Raw genomic sequence first — 19,942 nt, forward strand, 5'->3', positions numbered from 1 at the left:
CTTTCACGACACCAGCCTCCGCATCCAGCACATCCTCCTCACTTCTGAAGTGAATCCCACCACCTGTCGGATCTTTTCACCCCCCACCTCTTTCCACCTTCTGCAGAGACCACTCCCTCCGCCTTTGTCCAACCGTCTGCCCATCAACCCCCCCCCCCCCCCCCCCCCCTCGCCTGTATCGACCTGCTACTTGCCAGACTTTGTCCTGCCTTGTTCCTCCAAATTTCTTCCCCCTCCTCCCCGTCCATAATCAGTATTTTTTCCCCCCCATTCTGCTACTGGGCTAGGAGCAGGATTTGTACCAGCAACACTAAAAGAGCGTAGGTTGACATTGCTCATGTTTCTGTTTCCCTCACTCCACCATCGGCCTGGACCTGTGGTGCCAGCTGTGGCTCTGTGTTGCCACCCCTCATCGCTAGGACAATGACACTGGGTGCAGAAGCCTGAGCCCAAAATCGGGGCAGACTCTTGTGATGTAGGGTTGCGCGAGTGGGGGTGCTGTCCTTTAGCTGCATGCTTCACCAGATCCCTATGTGCCTCACCAGGTGGATGTAAAAACCCCACTATCAGTCAAAGCAAAGCAAAGGGAGTTGTGATGAATTAATTTCCCTCTGTCATCATTAATGAAAATAGCATACCATCTCCCATTATGACGTTTTTTACAAGTGTTTACTGTGCACATGTTGACTGCCAAGTTTCCAAAGTTAAGCTGTAATTTTACTTCCAAGCCAGCTTTATTGGTTATGAAGTGCTTTGTGATCTCAAAGTCATGTAAGGCACTGCAAAGTGAAAGCTTTTATTAACATTTTATTCACTCTCCGTCACTGACTCCAGTGATGCATTCCATAGTCTTGCTATCCTTCCCCCCCCCCCCCCCCCCCCCCCCCCCCCCCAACTCTGACTCCACTTATAACACAGTTTAAGAAAAATTATATTACCAGAGCTATCCTGAAACACTCGCATCCAATCTCTCAGCGACTAGCAGACATCTGTATGTAGTGCGGGCCATTGGAACGAACCTATTTCAATCTGCTCTATCCCACGCCTTTCTTCTTAAGCTTCAAAACATCGATCATATCACCCTGTTGTTTCTATATTGTTCCAAATGCCTGCCACAAGATGCTTAGCCTCCAGGGCAGAAGTATCTTGAGTTCCATGGATGCCAGATGGCAGGGTCAACTTCCGTATGTCAGTCAGACAGCTCGACCCAACCCTGCCCTTTGAATTGTGATGTGGTGGTGCAGGAGTGTATGTATATCTTGTCTGCTGGCAATGTCACGAGCTTGGCAATTAAAATGCCCCATCGCTTGATCAACGAGGTGGGCTGCTGGCACTCTTGAAGAGCAGTGCATAGCGCTTAGAGCAGTGCGGGGTGCCTGGCACAGTGACTCAGGCTTACACAATTGAGTGAACAGAGCTATTGGATGTTAGATTGTTTCATCTGCAAAACTTTTAAAGTAAATAGCCAATTTCTGATGAATTATTATGATTAAAGTTTTTGATCTTTTTTTTCCATCACCTTATTCTTATTTTGAAAAAAAATCAACAAGATTAAATGATAAGTGGAAACCATATTAATCCTGGCCCGCTTTAGCACAAAAGGTGCTGGTGTTAAGGGCCTGTCCCACGAGCATGCGACTCCATGCGGCAAGCGTGACCTAAAGGGCCGGTCCCACCAGCATGCGCCTGCATGCGTCAAGCGCGACCAAACCAGAAGCGGGGGCCGCGCGGAGGTCGAGTGAGTGACATGAAGTTTCAGCGTGACGTACGGTGTCGAGGTGGCTGCGGGCCGGCAGGCCGTCGCCGCTGGGAATTTTTAAACACGGTCAGTTTTTCGGAGCCCCGCGCGATGTCGGGACCAGCTTCGCACAACTCCATAGGGCTCCAGCGATCTAAGTGGGACCGGCCCCCCGTAGAAACTCAGCGGGACAGGCAGCATCTCTGGAATGGATGGATGGATGGATGACGTCTGAAGAAGGGTCTCGACCTGAAACGTCACCCATTCCTTCTCTCCAGAGATGCTGCCTGGCTTGCTGAGTTATTCCAGCTATTTGTGTCTATCTCTGCAGAACATGGATTGGTGACGTTTCCAGTTGAGACCCTGAAAGGAGGGTTTAGTCAAGTGTGGGCGTCCGAGCGCCGGGGAGTAGGTCAGGTCTTGCTAGATTTTCACAAATGCCCTAATTAGTTTCTCGCCCCCAGTCTCTCAACTGTCCCACTAGTTTGCCCCTCCTAGTGAGTTTCCTCAAACCCCCTTTTTGTAAAATTAGGCTGATGTAATCGATTAGCACATTTTAACGTGGACCCTCATTTGCATTTTACCAGACAGGTGCTGAACTTCACACACTGTATATATTTGCATCCTGGCTGCTCATTTACATTTCATATGACTAACACCATCATTTCACCAGAACAAGCTTTCCCGAAAGAACAAAATCAAAATCAGTAATTCGTAATTCATGAGCAATATCTTTAACCCCTTTGGAAATACATTGTTGTAAAGAAAAGCAATGTTTAAGATTATTCCCTAATTGTTCCAATCTATCTCCCAAAATACCATTTAAATTCCTTGTATAAATGTGTACTGATTGCAATTTCCCCAAATGTCCATTTTTTTCCTGAAATGTTGGTGTCTCATACCCACAATAGAGATACTCGTATTTCTAACACTTTAACCTGGAGTCCACTTTAACCTGGAACCAATGTGAAATCAGGGTCTCTGTTTGAAATCAATTCAAAAGGAAACATATAGGAAAAAGACATAACAAACTTGAAGAACAGGTAAAACAAAACGACGCACGGCTGTGGTAAGTTATCCTGATTTGTCACTGTTGTGTCTGACGTTGATGCAGGAATGTACTTCCAGGTGCAGGACTTGGAAAGATGCACAGAGCTGTCCCAGGCAGTCGATCGATGTCCGTGGGTGTCAGAACTGAGCAAGGTCACTTGCCATTCTAGAGTGGGCTTCTATACCATCTGTCAAAGGTCAAGGTCAAAGGTCAAAAACTTTATTTGCCATTTGTGCTTACACACATAGGAACTCTTGTGCGGTTGTTCAGAGAGTCAAGTCAAGTCAAATTAAAAAGACACACAGAAAGACACATAATCTATAAAAACATATACTTCTCTAAAAATAAAAAAATAAAGTGCCTAAAACCCTATATAAAGGGGAAAGTGAGAACATTGTAAATTGCACAAACCCTATATAAAAGTGTCGATTGCATTGTAAATTGCACAGGCCCAGGAGACAATATAATATGATATGCTATGAGGTAGGTCAGGACATCAGTTCATTTTGTTTTGGCCAAGAGTCTCACTGTGGCAGGGAAGAAGCTCTTAAAAAAAGCATGTTCTGTTTGTGGCGATGCTGTCCGCTCGTCTGTGCCTGAGGTTGTATGTGCAGTTTTTGTGTTTGAGCAGGGAGTGAGCTGGATGTAGTGTGTCTCTGATGATTCTCTCTGCTCTTTTTTGACAGCGCTGTGTGTAGATTGTATCCATGGAGGGGAGTTCAGTTCTGATAATCCTCTCTGCAGTCTTTATGACTCTTTGCAGAGCCTTCCTCTCTGTCTGTGTGGTGTTTCCATACCACACCGTGATGCCTGTGGTGAGGATGCTCTCTATCAGTCCTTTGTATACAAAAAATTGTATTGTATTGTATTGTATTGTAGACCTGGGTGAGAGGGCGACAGTGCAGACCAGCTTTTCTGAGCAGCCTGATGAAGTACAGTCTCTGCTGGGCTTTTTCCACTGTGGCTGCAGTGTTCAAAGTCCAGTTCAGATCTGATGTTACTTGTAATCCCAGGTATCTGTAACTGTCAGCCCTCTCCACCACAGTCCCCTTGATGATAAGGGGCTGCAGGGGGGGTGGATTTTTTCTGAAGTCCATTATTATTTCTCTTGTCTTGTCTGTGTTGAGGCTTAGGTCGTTCACCTCACCATAGGCAAGAATGTCGTTCACCAGACTCCTGTAGCCCGACTCGTCCCCCCCCTTGATGAGGTCCAGGATGGTGGTATCATCCGCATACTTAATAATGATGGTATTTTCCTGGGTGGAGACACAGTCGTGTGTGTACAGGGTGAAAAGTTTGGGACTGAGACAACAGCCTTGTGGTGATCCCGTGCTGACGGTGAGCTTTGCAGACACTCTCCTCCCCATCCTCACCACCTGTGGTCTTTCAGTCAGGAAATCCAAGATCCAGTTGCAGGTGGGAGTCGGGACGCCGAGGTCTGTCAGCTTCTCAGTCAGCCTGCCCGGGCGAATGGTGTTAAAAGCCGAGCTGTAATCCAGGAACAGCGTTCTGACGTATGTTCCTCTGCTGTCCAGGTGTTGCAGGATGTGGTGTAGAGCAATGGCCACTGCGTTGTCCACTGAGCGGTTGAGGCGGTAGGCGAACTGGAGGGGGTCAATCGTGCCCGGGACCATGTGATTGATGTGTGTGAGAACCAGTTTTTCTAGACACTTCATGGCAACTGGCATGAGTGCCACTGGCCTGAAGTCATCCAGGGTGGATGGGTTTGGTTTTTTTGGAACTGGTACAATGGTGGAAAATTAAAAATACGGGGGACCACTGCTTGGTTTAAAGACAGATTGAAGATGTCTACATACACTCCAGTGAGTTGTTCTGCACAGGCCTTCAGAACTTTAGGAGGGGCGCCATCTGGTCCCACAGCCTTGTGGGGGTTCACCTGCCTCAGAGCTTTCAGGACCTGTGTGGGTGTCACCTGAAAGACAGTGTCCGTGAGGTTGCAGGGGGCTTTTGAGGGGGTGTCTGTGTTCAGTCTGTCAAACCTGGTGTAGAAGGTATTAAGGCTGTCTGGGAGGGTGACATCCTGGGGGTCTGTGGTTGGTACTGTTTTCTTGTAGTTTGTGACTGCTTGGATTCCCTGCCACATACTGTGTGTGTTGTTACTTAGGTAAAAGCTTTCAAGTTTTTGGGAATAAGTCCTCTTTGCAGCTGTGATGGACTTCTGTAGCTCGTAGCGGGCTTTCTTGTACTCCCTTTGATCTACTGACTTAAAAGCTTCCTGCCTTTTCCTGATCTTCTGTTTTATGTTTCCATTGAACCAAGGTTTCTGGTTTGGAAACACACGCACAGTTCTGGGAGGGGCACATATAGATGTGCACCAGCTGATGTAGTCGCTCACAGCCTCTGTGTATTCATGAATGTCATCTGTGGCCACCTTAAAGATGTTCCAGTCTGTAGCCTCTAAACATCCCTGCAGGCTAGCCTGTGCACTGTCCGTCCAGGTGTTAACAGTTCTGGCTCAACATATTGCAGCGCTGCTAGTATTTTGTGGGCATTTTGTAAATACCATCTCCATCTGTCCTCCACTGTTCTTTCTGTTGGTTTCTGGAAGTTGCAGCATCTGACTCCATGCAGACCAATGTTTTTTTTTTGTCATTGGCTGTTGAGCTACCAAAGTTGGTTAATTATCTGCCATGCACAGTTGCTGCTCATGGGAATGGAGGTGGTTCTCTGCCACAAGTAGACTGGACCAGAGCCTTGAGTTCTTCCACACTAACGTGGAAAGAGATGCAGTCTGGTGAAATATCCTGTCACGATTGACAAATCATATTTAACCCGACGTGTGTGAATACCTGACATGTGTTCTGCTTGATGTTAAAAAGTTGGGGTTGATTTTTGGCTCAAGGAGTTGATATAAAAGTGTGTTCCAAATGGTTGCCAGCCCTATCATATCAGTTGGAGGCTTTAACAGTCTTATAAAGGCAAACCAGAAAAAGTAGAGGTGCTGGAAATTGGAAATAAAAACTGAAATCACTCAGCAGGTCTGGGCAGCATCTGTGGAAAATCAAATGGAGTTAACGTTCCAGATTCAAGCCACTTTGTTCTGACCTGAAGCATTAATTGTATTTCTGCTTTCCACACATTCCTTCTGACCTTCTGGATGCTTCCAGCATGTTCTGGTTTGTATTTTGGTTATAAAGGAAACATCTAATGCAGCAAACAATTAGCTATGGCTCAATCTGCAGTCTGTTTGTGGTTCCAGCAGCCTATGTGCCCTCTGTAGGTGAAATATTGGTGGGAGTGGATTCGGCCTTGAAAGGAGACCTACACTGCCCATTGTTTATAACGGGCCAGCTTTCTGTGCCCCTCACTCTTACGAGCTCCTGAGTAGGTCTGAAGAAGGGTCCCGACCCAAAATCTCGCCCATTCTTTTTCTCCAGATGCTGCCTGACCCGCTGAGTTACTCCAGCACTTTTTGTCTATCTTCGATAGATACCAGCATCTGCGGTTCCTTTCTACATTCTTCCTGTAGAAGACCCCTTGGTCTAGAGGCCAGAGGAATGTGGGTCTCTGTGTGATCCTGGGAATTTGACCGTGTGGACATGTGTGTTTAGCTGCAGTGATCCGATTTCTTGCAGTTGATGACCCTTAAATGAAAACTTGCTTCCAATCCCCTTAATTCCCCCTCCCTGCCCCATAAGATTTACCAACTAATGTAAAGTGCAGAGCGAGTTGGAGAGACCATGGGCAAGTGACGGGGACATTGGGAAGATTTAGCTTGTGCTGTGGTGGCCCAGTTGCCAGCTTTTATTTCTGGTCTGTGAGTGTGTTCCTGTGCTTGGTAACTGACTGTCATTATTTACACCAGCTTTTCTGAAAATGCTATTCAATGCATGAACAATGACCACATTGTCAGTGGTCGATTCAGAGCCGATTAATTGATTGGATCAAACAAGGCGTTGTACTTACTGCAATGATTTACAGACTTCACTTGACAAGAACATTGTGTCTTTTGTGACAGGGTGCAAGTTGGGACCTGCTAACTACTGCTATTTGGTGGGAGTCCTTGGGGAGAGTATTGACCTTGTGCGCAGCAGCACTCATCCCAGTGACTCTGACGTAGCCCCCCCCCCCCCCCCCCCCCCCCCGGCCTACAACAAGTTATTGCCATGGCTCCTCACACCCCTTGCCTTTATGTTGCTACCAATCTCTGTTTCAACACCTGTCAAACCTGCCACTTCATGTTGTAGATGCCCTGGAACTAAAACCTCTGTTGGGACTCAGTGTTGCTGATGGTGGGTGGGAGAGTATCATCTCCATCTTCTCAACTTCAATGTGAGGTCCTCATTGCCAGGCAGGTAAGATCGGCAACATGTCTCCTACATGCTGAGAATATCTAAAATGTCTCGGATGCTGCCGTTGGTTTTATTGCTGAGGCTACCAGGTGCATACAAGGTGTAGTCATTGAGAGGGCAAGCAAGTTGAGTTAAAACATAGAGCTGCTGCACTCTAATGGAATGGTAGAGTAGCTCAGCCACCTAGGGTCTCCTCTCCCCCCCCCCCCCCCCCCCCCCCCTGCCAGCGGTGGTGGTGGAAGCAGATATGAAAGTGGCATTCAAGAGGCTTTTTATACGGTACATGGATATACTGGGAATGGAAGGATATGGATCCCGTGCAGGCAGAGGAGCTTTTTTTTTAGCTTGGCACCCTGTTCGGCACAGATATTATGGGGCAAAGAGCCTGTTCCTTTGCCGCACTGTTGTGTGTTCTATGAACACATCCAGCATTGTAAAATGCCTTCACATCACGTTGGCTGCAGTAATTCAAGAAGGCTGCACAGTTCAACACTCCTGGGAAACTAAATTTAAAACGCTGTCGATTTTGCATTATGGTGTCAGTCTAGATCTCTGATTGAATGGGACTTGAACCTATACATGTCTGGCTTGAGACCAGATCCAGTTATTTCCATTGTGCCGACCAGCAGCCTTGGAATGCTCACACAAAGAACATTAACTGATGAGATGTGTAATTGGGCTAAAGCATGGAGACCACAGTGAGTCAATGTGTGGGTGCGTATTTATGCAAAACAGGAATGCAGCGGTGAAGGTAATTTAATGAGGTTTTGCAGGCCGCTTGTTGCCGGCTTCATTCAGTACAGCTCTGGTGCCTGGAAAAGGTGTGGCATTTTGAACACTGTCCAGTTTTGATGATCAGACACAAACCGTGTATTTGCTCATCACTATATAGAGACAGGCACAGCACAGGATGGGTGGGTTGTCTCAGCTTTGCACACCGCATTCAGCCCAGAGCCAAGTTTAGGAAAAAGGGCAAGTGATTGGCTCTCTTACGTTCTGCAGTATTAGTAAACCAGTCGTCTCCAACTCGTGTATTTACTCCTGGAATACGCTTGAGTATTGGTAATTAAAACGTCAAGCTAAATGTGTCACTTCTGTGCAAGAACCATTTAATTTTATTCAATCCTTTTTAGGGTTCGTGCACAGTAATGACATCTTTGGATTGTTAAATCTTTTTCTCTCCCTTTTAAACCATCCAATCATTCTCTCTCTCTCTCTCTCTCTCTCTCTCTCTCTCTCTCTCTCTCTCTCTCTCTCTCTCTCTCTCTCTCTCGTTCTAGCCTTATATTCCCTATCATGCTAACAAATGTATTTCTAAAAGGGTTGATGTAGTATGATTTATAACATCCACACACTTGCCACCCAATGTTTCGTAAACTGTTTTTCCCCAATGTGCCATTTACCTTCCAAGCCCCTGATAATCTCGGCATGTGCCATCTCTTCAAATTTGGCACCTCTAACCTTCAGCCGTCTGAAGCCTCTTAAAGACGTATTCACACTTCACCACTCGCTCTGTGTTGGGGGAGAGGATTTTCCCCATGGTCCGCACTGTGTCTGACACATTAAGGGTTGACTATGTGCCGTGTTTTCATCTGGACTGTCGCTATAAGAGCCTATCCTCACTGGAAAGGCAGAAATAATTCATGGGGCCACAATCCCTTCAACAACCTCAATGCTACTAGTGCTTGAAAATGTATCCCATGATGGTGTGACTTTAGACATGATCAATGTGTCGCAGTTCTGTATGGAGTAGAAGGAATTCCCTTGTTTATCAACACTGAAATTTTTTTGCTTGTGTAAAGCATCTCAGCTTTTTAGCCATCGAATTTTTTTTAAAAATCTGAGCAAATGTCTGCATCAATGCCCCATACTGGTTTAGATGGCATCATTTTAAAGACTGTAAATGACAAAACTTTTATTTCTATCAACCAGATTAATAAACTAATCTCTGTGACTCCAAGATGTGGCTGAAATTCAGCCCACGAGTGTGGTCGAGTTTCTTGTCGTATATATAAATATGGAGATGTACAGGTACAATGAAAATCTTGTTTGCAGCAGGATCACAAACACATGGAATCAGACAAACATACGATGGTTAGTTTATTTATTATTGTCACGTGTACCAAGGTACAGTGAAAAGCTTTTGTTTGAATGCTATCTAGTCAAAGAAAAGACTATACATGATTGCCATCAAGCAGTACACAGGTAGAGGATAAAGGTTGATGAGGTAAGACACAAGAAGCTGGATTAACTCAGCGGGACAGGCAGCATCTCTGGCGAGAAGGAATGGCTGCCTGGCTCCGATCTGTCCAAGTCACACTCTGCTGAAGTCTCTCTGTGCCGAACCATGATGGGTGAGGTGGGAACATTGAAGGAGTCCGTTCATGCTTTTCATATGTCAGGGGTCCAGCGATTTGGAGTGAGTGTGGGGTGCGACATTAATGGAGGTGCTACATTTGGAAGTGCTCGGGTGTGGAGGAGGGAAGAGCGAAGCTATGTCTCTTTGATGGACGTCCAGTGGTTGGTTCTCGAGCAAAGGCCCCTGTTTTTTTTTTTTTCTCCCCAGGATTTTACCGACCTCTTGTCCTCTCTGGGAGGGAGGGTCAGATCCCACACAGGACTGCAAGCTGTTCTGTTGTTGATAACATCGTTAACATTCCAAGCCCGGGGGCTCTCGGCTGCTGGCCAATTTGCGGCTGGGTGTGAGCCCGAGGCACGGCTCCGTTTGTCCCACAGCCTGGACGCTGAGCAATGAGGAGTAAACAATGATGGGGGCCATGGAGGGAAACTGCGCCCAGCCAGCAGCGACACCCTATTTCCACGGTGCAGTCCCAAGAGGTTTCCTGTTCCATTGTCTGTACACTGCACAGTGCACCAGTCACCGCCTCTGTAAGACAAAGGGCCATCTTCCTGTGCAAGTTCCAGAAATCCCTGGTCTCCTCACTTCCACTCGACTTGTCTTTTGTGTATTAACTGGTAGTTCCAAAGCTGACCTTGAAATGAAACTGAGCGACACTTTGGCCTCTTCTCCCGGAGCAGGGGAAACGTTTGCTTTTTTTTAAAAATGGGGTCAAGAATGTTTAGTTGTCATATGCACCAGGAACAGCACAATGAAACTCTAACTTGCTGTAGCTTTACAGGCTCATTAAAACAACACAGCAAATAAATACACAATAATCAATAATACAATAAGTTACCAGTAATACCTGGTGCCAGACCATAATAGTGCAGCCGAACCAAAATCCACTGTAGATTGTTGTTGTGGTTGGGCCTGCCCCACTTGGGCGTCATTTACGCATCATTTATGTGACACTATTTACACGTCACGACTCACAGCGCGCGCGCCATAACGCGCGCATGGTGCGTGGTGACGTGCAATGATGACCAAGTAGGACAGTCCCTTAAGAGTGGGCAGTGTTAAAGAGCCTGGTCATTGATGGTCTTGAACCTGAAGGTAACGGTTCTCAGCCTCTTTATGTTAGCTGTGAGATGAGAGCATGTCCAGGGTGGTGTAGGTCTTTGTTGATGTGAGTTGGCATTTTGTTTGAGGCAGTGCTTCCCTTCAATGGTGGAGAGGTCATACCTGTGACGGACTGGGCAATGTTCACCACTTTCTGCAGCTGCTTTCATCATGAGAATAACTTTTCCTCTTGGATGCTAAGTGCCAGCCAGCTCTAGTTACAGCTGTGCCTACCATGTTGGCCATGGGAATTAAAGGTGAATTTATCGCAAACAAAATAGTCTCAAACATTTTTCATCTTTTGTGTTAGCAACAGAAATACTGGAGTGTGGAGTTATGGGGAAAACAGTGAGTTGTCGGGGCAGTTGCAAGCAGGAGGTTGTGGCTGTACCCAGCCCAATGTGCAGCAGATGTCAGGCCAGGGTTGGTGTGGGTCTGAACCCTCGGTGTCATGTTTAGCTCACAGTGGGGGTCACCGCAGTCGTCATTGGAAGGCTCACTGTCAGTTTGTCCTGGAGCATAGGCTCTGCACGGCTGATACAATTTGCCACGGCAACCTCCTGGCATGAGGGGGGTGGGCAACCACCAGTCACAAAAGGGGATCTGTTCAAAGGTGCTCTCCTCTGGCAGCGATCTGAAATACTGCTGGAAATGGTGTCAGAAGCAGGTGCAATACTTGTTCCAGAATTAAAAACTTTTCCTGGGCTTATCCAATGCCTCTGGCCTCCTGCTGTAAGCTTCTATGGTATTGCAGTGTTGCTGTCCCTGGTGTAACATACAGGACTTCCTAGATCAAAGAGGTGGCTTCTGTTTCCACTTTGGCCTTCCCATGTGCTGGCAGTTAATGGGTTAATGGATGGCAACCACTTGTGATGGTTTCTACACCTTACATGTGCCAGAATGTGACTGTGACCACTGTGTCTCTAACTGCTTCTCCAACCTCCCCCAGAAGGTTTAGTCCTAATCCTTGTACAATCAACCACATTCCTCTCTTTGTTAAGAGCCAGGTGTGCGCTTTACTTCAGTTTCAATAGACAGCCGAAGAAAGCCCCTGCCCTGGCTTGGGTGCCGACACTGTTGGCAAGGGGAAGGTTCATCTGTCACCTGTGGAGACTCTCCTGAGCCAGCCCCATGTTTAACATCGAGCAAAAAGCAAAGTGCAGGGGGATCTCAGCGGGTCAGGCAACATCTGCAAAGGGAATGGACAGGTGAAGATTTGGGTGGGGGCCCTTCTTCACTCAGTTTTGTTCAAAATTCCAGCATCTGCTGTTCTTTGTGTCTCAATGTTTAACATTGCATGGCTTTGAACTTTGCTTATGCTCCTGGATGGGAGGGGTAAAGACGCACAGTAACTCCCTGCCCTGTCAAAGACGTGGTCTAGTCTTTTCTGGTATCTGCCGTCTGCAGCAGGAGCTGTGTGTTGAATCCAGTTGTGACCGCATTGCCTGAGCTTTTGGCTGAAATGATTGTCATCTGAAACTCTATGGTCCCTTTCTTGAGAGTCAAGAGTGTTTTATTGTCATATGTTCCAACCTGAACAATGCAGCGCCACAGAATATATAAACATAGTACGCTGTAAACAATATACTAAACAAGAAAACATTGTTCAGTGTGTAAGTGTATGTGTACATATATGTGTATGCGCACACACACACACACACACACACACACACACACACACACACACACACACACACACACACACACACATGTACACACGTACAAATGTTGGGAATTGGGTAAAATAGGAGAGAGGAAAACGGGAAGAGTGATTTATGTGTGGATTGTTATGTTGAACTATTACAGATTTTTTGTGTAGAGAGAGGTGAATACTTCTGTCTTCTACTCTTGTGTTGACTTTTCGGAGCAATAATAACTCAAATGTGAGTACAAGCTGTGCTGGGACCACAAGAACCTACTGTCTTGTAAGTGTGGAAATGTTCTAGATTTGCCATGGCTTGTTTCCATTAAGAACATTAAATCCCACAATTGTGTTAAATCTCTGATCTAGGAGCTGGGTTACGGCCACTGAATCGGAACCTCCACAGGTGCTGCTATGTGACCAAGCCTTCTTTCTAGTTGGAGCCAATCTGATAAGTTATCATTTTGGCAGCCATTGGCCATCCCTGTGAGACCAAGGAACCAAAACATTGCAATGTTACTGAAATGGTTTTGCAGTCTTAACTGTGTGCAGAATCGGCATTATTTTCTTAGGAAGAAGTCTGTTGAGGTGTCCTGTGAAGGACTCATTGGTGGGCTTTGCAGGAATTAAGTGACGTTTGAAGGAGCAAGTGGGTGTTTGAATGGTAGCAAGCTTAAATTAGTGAGGGCCAAAATTTGGGAGTGGCTTGCTGCTCTTATTCTCATGTCCGTGTGTTCATCTTAACGCCAGCAGCCTGGTTAACGTGAAGTAGTCTAGATCCAAGGATTGACTTCGCCACTACCAGCTCTTCCAGGGTTGGCTTGAAGGATTTTGCTACGCATAGCTTTGCTGACGAGGCCAGCACTTTCCTTGAAGGTGATGGTGAGAGGGTTTCTCAACACAAATACAGGGCTGGTTTGATGGGAACAGTCCGGAAATCTAGAAACTGTTGGACTGTGAAAACTGTAGTTTTTCCACTGGAAACATCAATCCCCTTAATTTGTGATGAATAGATCTTTGGGTATCTGGCCTCTGAGGTCCAGTGGAATACCCATGACTGAGGTAACCTGACATGATGGGTGGGAGGGGAGCAAGCACGCCAAAAAAAGCTGACCATGATGTGTGGATCCTTTAAGCCTCATGACCCTCTCGAGACTAATCACCCAGCCTGGACTGGATGAGAACTTTTCAAGGACGGAGGAGCAGTGAGTGCCTGTTGAAAGAAGAGTTTCAAAGAACAAAGCGGTTGCTTCTGTGTTGTTATCACTGGCTCCATCCCCACATTGAAGTTGAAAAGACCATCCGTTAGCTGTAAAACCATCCATGAGCTGTGGAGCAGATTAAATCTCCTGTGTTTGGGAAGAAGATGGATAGCATGCCACAGAGCTGCCATAATGATGATCTTCTTCAAGAAAGAAGGTAGGCGTGATTGCAGAAACTGCAGCTTTAACTCCCTGAGGTCTACCTCGGGGAAAGGTGTTGCCAGGATTACTCACGCTCACATCTTGGTGGGCGAAGATCTACTCGCCAATTCTAAGTTCAGATTCTATCAGGAGGCACAATGGAACGGGGTGCATTAACAATGCTGCCAACCAGAGGGAATATGGAGGATTCTTCTCAAATTTGGCCATCTCCAAAAACGTGTCATTCTCCTTCACCTGTTTCAAGCTGTGACACTCATTGGCAGGCCCACCGTAGACCCAGTCCCAGTGTGGACTGGAGTTGAGCAATGCTGTGCCATTACTCCACCCTCTCTTCAATTTTCCTCATAACATTACCTCGGCTCAGCCCCAGCAAGCATCCTGTTGCCTGGGGTTAGACTACAGGAGTCAGGAGCATTTAATTGTCATATGAACCGACAACAGAATGAGCAGGCAGCTGTTGGACCTTTATCGCTTCTACTCTGGATCTGGATCACGCCAGCGTCAGTCAATGAGCTACAGTTCACCGATACAACTTCCAAAGATTCGAAGGCTGAGGTCTCAACTATCTGAAGAGGAAGAGAGACAATGCTTGTACTGAACAACAGGAAGGCAAAGTTCTTCCCCCACCATGCTCTCCCGCACGACGTTGCCTCGTAACATCCAAGGTCCGTGTCTAGTCCTGGGGATTGTGGCCGACCTGAATAGGCACGAGCTCGCAAATCAAAAACAATTAGTCAGTGGAGTCTCTGAGTTGGAAATCTGCTATAAGGAGACGCAAGTCTGGTCCTCCAGCAGCGACCACTGGAAAGTGCTGGACCTGGGCTGGAGTACATTCCTCTCGTGTTGGAAGATAAACTTCTGGAAAATCCTCCTCTCACTGCATTCATTCGGGCTATGAACTAGGGAGTGATAAGGATCTGGATACCACATGTGGTCTTGGAGCAGCAGGATGTTAACCCTGCAAATTGTGTGGGACAGAGATCCTAACCTTGCCCCTCACTTCGGTGTGGTGTGGTCTCTCCTCGTCCCCCGGTGTGTGGCAACCTCTCCTCTTCTCCCTGGACGGGTATCTCTCCTCCCCCGGTGTGGTGTAAAACTTAAGTTGGGTCCTGCAGGTGTTGCCTGCAAGGCCATGGGTGAGCATCTGTCCCCGTTAACAATGCCATGTGTGCAAGTTCAATTTCTGCTTCCGCTAGACTCTATAACCACAGCTGTGTCGTTTGGAACAAGCTAGTGAGGACGGGGATAGTTTATGAAGGAAGATTGTTACAAACGATCCTTGTTACTTATGACTGCCTATTCATCAATTCTGAATTGGCCCTAACAGCAGGGAGTGACGTGAAGGCTGGAATGGTGCCAGTTTAGCCTGTTTAATGCCTGGTGTTGCCCTTGGAGTCGCAGGCTGTGGTTTGCTGCCCAACTTTAGCTTGCCAGTAGTTGCCAAGGAGCATAGGAATGCAGGAACAAGTAATCTGGGCCTGTCACTGGGCTCTGGGGGAGCTGCTGAAAAATTGCATGGATTTTTAGAATAGTTTCCTGTAGATAACAGGACACACAGGCCCATGTTTTGGTGTGTTCTATGACTGAATGAAATTTCAGCCATAGTGCATTTCCCAAGGTGGAGTTATACAGCACAGAAACGGGGCCCCTCAACCAAGATGCCCCATCTCAGCTAGTCTCATTTGTCCCATATGCCTCAACCTTTCCTATCAAAATTACTTGTACAAATGTCTTTATCTGACCCCAACTATTTACTCTGGTTCCTCCCCAATCTCGCAATTTATTTGCCATTTTGCCCCAAGACCAGGCCTTGCCTAGGATCTGCAGACAACATCAATCTTGTGGCCAGTTCTGATCAGTTCAAGCAGGAAGCAACCTTGGCTCATGAATTATAGCGTTAGTACCATGTTTTAATACCCATTATAAGGTCATATGGTCATAAGTGAAAGGAACAGATTTAAGCCATTCGGCCCATCCAGTCTGCTCAGCATGGCTAATCTATCTCTCCCTCCTAACCCCATTCTCCTGCCTTCTCCCCATAACCCCTGACATCCCTGATTATGGCACCTGTCACCTCATTGCAACGTGCGGTTCTCTTGCTGGATGTACTGGAAGAGCAGCACTCAGGGTGTGCTGCGCAGTGCATGGGGCAGCAGTGACGGAGTGTATTTAACTGAGGGGGGAACGGGAACAATAGTTATTTACCAGACTAAGTAGGACCCGTTGGGTCCCATTGTCACACGGGGGGCCTGGTCCCCCAACGCAATATTCCACCACTCACCCATTGCCAACCGCGCAGGCGCTGTTGACGGGTTCCCGTTGTGACGCCCCTGATCCCCCCCACACCCACACACACTCAGTCCATCCCTCCCCCCATCCACTCTTAGCGGCTTTCTGGCGGCGCAGCCATTCCCGCCCATTGGGTTCCCACTGTGACGTAGAACACGCAGGTATTACTGCGCAGGCACAGATGACGGGCACGGCAAATGGAAAATGGATTTATTAAAGCTTAATGTGAATAACTCTTAAAATATAATAACAATTAAAATTTTAAAGATGATATTTGTTCAGTTCTTTCTTGTTTTGTCTCTTGTTGTGTTCTGCTGCTCACTGCCCCTTGATGTCTCTTTGCTGTTGATGGGGAAACAAAAGACACACATTTTTAATATAGAGACATTAGTGGTCAAAATCTAACTTGAAGAAAATCTGAGAATTTATCTCAGAAGTCCGGGCTCCCGTATTCGGCGCAGCCTCTGGGCGAATTTACCTCAGAAGCCATTGTTCAACCAAGGATACATTTAATGACAACGTTCTTGGTCAATGTTTCATCTTTCAGGAAAAAAAATGTCAGATGCTTCTCGATGTTCCTTTGCATCGTTCCTTGACCATCCTGCAGCTCTTTTTCTCCCTCTTCCTGCTATGATGTTTAAAAAAAAAAGCAGCCTAAACACAATTTCAGTTGTTAATGAACACTGAAGAATTTGAGTGAAATGTTTTTTTTGAGGCGGGGACAGTCGGGGGGGGGTTCTAGGTTGCAGTCACACGGAGGGCCTGGTGCCCCAGCATATACCGTTCCCCAACGCAATATTCCACCACTCAACCGTTCCCCAATGCAATATTCCACCACTCACCTATAGCCCCTAATTGTGATGGCCCCCAACACTCCCATCCTCCATCTTCTTTCCTCTCCCCAATCCCTCCCTCACCTCTTCCCCTACACTCAATCATTCCCTCCCTCCCACCGTAAGTCATCTCCTCTCCCTCTCCTCTCCCTTACAATCCCAACTCTCACTCCTCACCTCCCCAGGATCTTTCCCCTCTCCTCCCCTCCTCCAATCCCTCCCTCTCCTTTCCCCTACCTTCAGTCACTCCCTCCCTCCATAACTCCTTTCCTCTCCCTATCCCCCTCCTATCCCTCTATCAACTACTTCTAACCTCCCCCTATACCACTCCCCCCCCCCCCCATTCTCCCTCCTCACCTCTCCCACTTCCCCTCTCTCTCCCTCTCTACCTTCTTCCTCACCCTCATTCCCCTCACTCTCCCTCCTCACCTTTCCAGGATCTCGAGGTTGTGGCCTTCGGCTTCAGCGCCCGACCCCGGACACGGAGCGGCTTCCGGGCTCACAGGCTGGGCGTGGCCACTGGGCCCGGAACGGCCTCCGGGCGGCCGGGCTTGGCACGGCCTTTGGGCAGATGCTGCTCGATGTCCCTTCGCATCATTCCTTGACCATCCTGCAGCTCTTTTTCTCCCTCTTCCTGCAATGATGTTAAAAAAAGCCTAAACACAATTTCAGTTGTTAATGAACTGAAGAATTTGAGTGAAATGTTTTTTTGAGGGGGGTGGGGTTTCCTCGGTCGCAATCACACGGAGGGCCTGGTCCTCCAACGCAACCCGTTTTCAAATGCAATATTCCACCACTCAACCGTTCCCCAATGCAATATTCCACCACTCACCCACAGCCCCAATATTCCACCATTCACTGCGCAGGCCCCCAGCACTCCCATCATCCCTCTACTTTCCCCTCCCCAATCCCTCCCTCACCTCTCCCCCTACCCTGTCATTTCCTCCCTACCACTGTAATTCATCTCCCCTCCCTCTCCTCTCCCTCAATCCCCCCCCCCCCACTCTCCCTCACCTCCCCAGGATCTTTCCCCTCCTCCACTCCCCCAATCCCTCCCTCCCTTTCCTTTCCCCTACCCTCCGTCACTCCTTCCCTCCCTCCATGACCTACCCTCCCCTCACTACCCCCCTCCTATCCCTCTATCAACTACTCCTCACCTCGCCCTACCTCCCCCACTCTCCCTCCTCACCTCTCCCACTCCCCGCTCTCTCTCCCTACCCTCTTCCTCTACCCTCAATCCCCCACCACTCAAACCGCACCATGCAAACCAGAAGAGCACAAGATAAGAATTTTAGGGGTGGATGGATGGATGGGCAGGTGGCGTGCGTGCTTATGTACACAACACTCTTGCCAGAGTGAGATGCTAGTGGTCCAAATGGAGGAATGAAAGGGGCTGTAGAAACTGCTGCAGCGAGTGTGTTTGCGATGGGATTGGAGCCGATGCATGTGTGAGCTGCCACCTTGTGGTCCGCGATACTGACACTGCACATTCCTTGCATCTGAATCTGAAGGTTCTTGGTTCATTCCCTTTGCAGATACTTCATCACGTTACCTATAGCTGTGGGTGATGTACTGGCATCAGAGGGAAGGGCAGTGTAAGGTGGAGGAGCAGCTTGATCCCAACCCGTGCCGTGCTGGTGCCCCTCTGCTCATTGCTAACTTTACCCCATGCAAGGGCTCTGCCCAGCCCGTGTAATGCCCCCGTCCCACTTAGGAAACCTGAACGGAAACCTCTGGAGACTTTGAGCCCCACCCAAGGTTTCTGTGCGGTTGCAGGTGGTTGCCAGAGGTTGCAGGTAGTGGAAGCAGGTAGGGAGACTGACAAAAACCTCCGGGAACCGCACGGAAACCTTGGGTAGGGCGCAAAGTCTCCAGAGGTTTCCGTTCGGGTTTCCTAAGTGGGACAGGGGCATAAGTGTGCCTGGGTCTCCCGGCCGCTGCCGATGGTGTGGGCTCTGCCTGCAGGTACTGGGTTAGACATGGTACCACACATGGTGATGGGATGTGACATTGGAGAATGTGGTCTGGAGCTTCCATTGCCACAGGAAGGCAAATCCTTCCATTTGGAGCCTGCCCACACCTTGGATCACGGCTGTTCATTGGTTTGCCCCTCTGTCCATGGGTTGGATCACGGATCCATTCGCCACCCCTCAAGTTATGTCACGGTTGTTATGGTTAAGTTCTCCTGCCCCTCGGGTTCCTTCCCTTCAGCCGCTGGGCGGTTGCTGCGTCGGGTGCGAGGGTTTCTCTGGGCCTCTGTCCTCTGCTCCCCATCCCCGGCAGTAAAGAGGTGTCTTGTGATTGCAGGGATCGACGGAGGCAGCCAGGGAACTGCGTCCCCGACTCTGCTGCATACAGAAGGGCTCCAAGGGTTACGGCTTCAACCTTCACAGCGAGAAATCCAAGACTGGACAGTACATCCGTGCCGTGGACCCCGACTCTCCAGCAGAACATTCCGGACTGCTGCCCCAGGACCGCATCATCGAGGTAAATGCTCAAACTTTCTTTTCCTCAGACATCTCTTTGAATCATTGATTTGATTAGCTGAGGACAGTCGAGTGACATTTAGAGCCGAGCTTAGTCTGAGATACAACAAATTCTGTCTCCCTCATTCCTAGTCCTTCAGTCCATCTCTCAGTGTGCCCCGTTTGCCTCTCCCCTCATCCCACCACTGCCATTTTTAGTATTGCGGTGCTGGCTCGAAGGGCCGAATGGCCTCCTCCTGCACCTATTTTCTATGTTCCTTGTTCTGACTCCCCTCCCCTAACCCCTTCCCTCACCCCTTGTTCACTCGCCTTGCTCCTTTGTTCTCTCTCCTTGCCCCTCTCTGCTCCGCATCTCTCCCATCCACTTACATTTCCCCCACTTTCCCCCACTGCCCTCTCTCCTCTCTGTCCCCTTGTTCACACATTTGGTACGTGCTGAATCTACCCTGCTGTTTCCGTGGTGTGTTCTCAGACTTGTATTGGCGGGAATCCAGCTCCCTCTCACAGTCACAACCATTCGGTTTGCTGATGACTTTGTCTCCAGGTTGTCCTCGGGTAATTTGGGAGGGGAGAGTAAGCGGGCACGGGTTGAGTGGCCTCCAGCCGTCTTCGCTGCCTCAGCGAATGAGTCTACTCCGCACTCTGGGCTCAACCCAACCCCCAATTGTTGAGACTCTGGTATGAGGTGCGGGGGGGGAGGGGGGGT

At 48.3% G+C, this 19,942-nt stretch overlaps 1 protein-coding gene across 2 annotated transcripts in view; it reads left to right on the forward strand.

The window, feature by feature from the left end:
• slc9a3r1 (SLC9A3 regulator 1) overlaps positions 1 to 19,942 on the forward strand; it is a 96,872-nt gene that overhangs the window by 54,184 nt on the left and 22,746 nt on the right. For both annotated transcript variants that reach the window (XM_033044452.1, XM_033044453.1), the window contains exon 2: positions 19,058 to 19,237. In XM_033044452.1, the coding sequence (XP_032900343.1) occupies positions 19,058 to 19,237 (180 nt within the window). The remainder of the gene's footprint in view (positions 1 to 19,057; positions 19,238 to 19,942) is intronic.

The sequence above is a fragment of the Amblyraja radiata genome, chromosome 26 (assembly GCF_010909765.2).
Source record: "Amblyraja radiata isolate CabotCenter1 chromosome 26, sAmbRad1.1.pri, whole genome shotgun sequence".
Taxonomy (NCBI): domain Eukaryota; kingdom Metazoa; phylum Chordata; class Chondrichthyes; order Rajiformes; family Rajidae; genus Amblyraja; species Amblyraja radiata.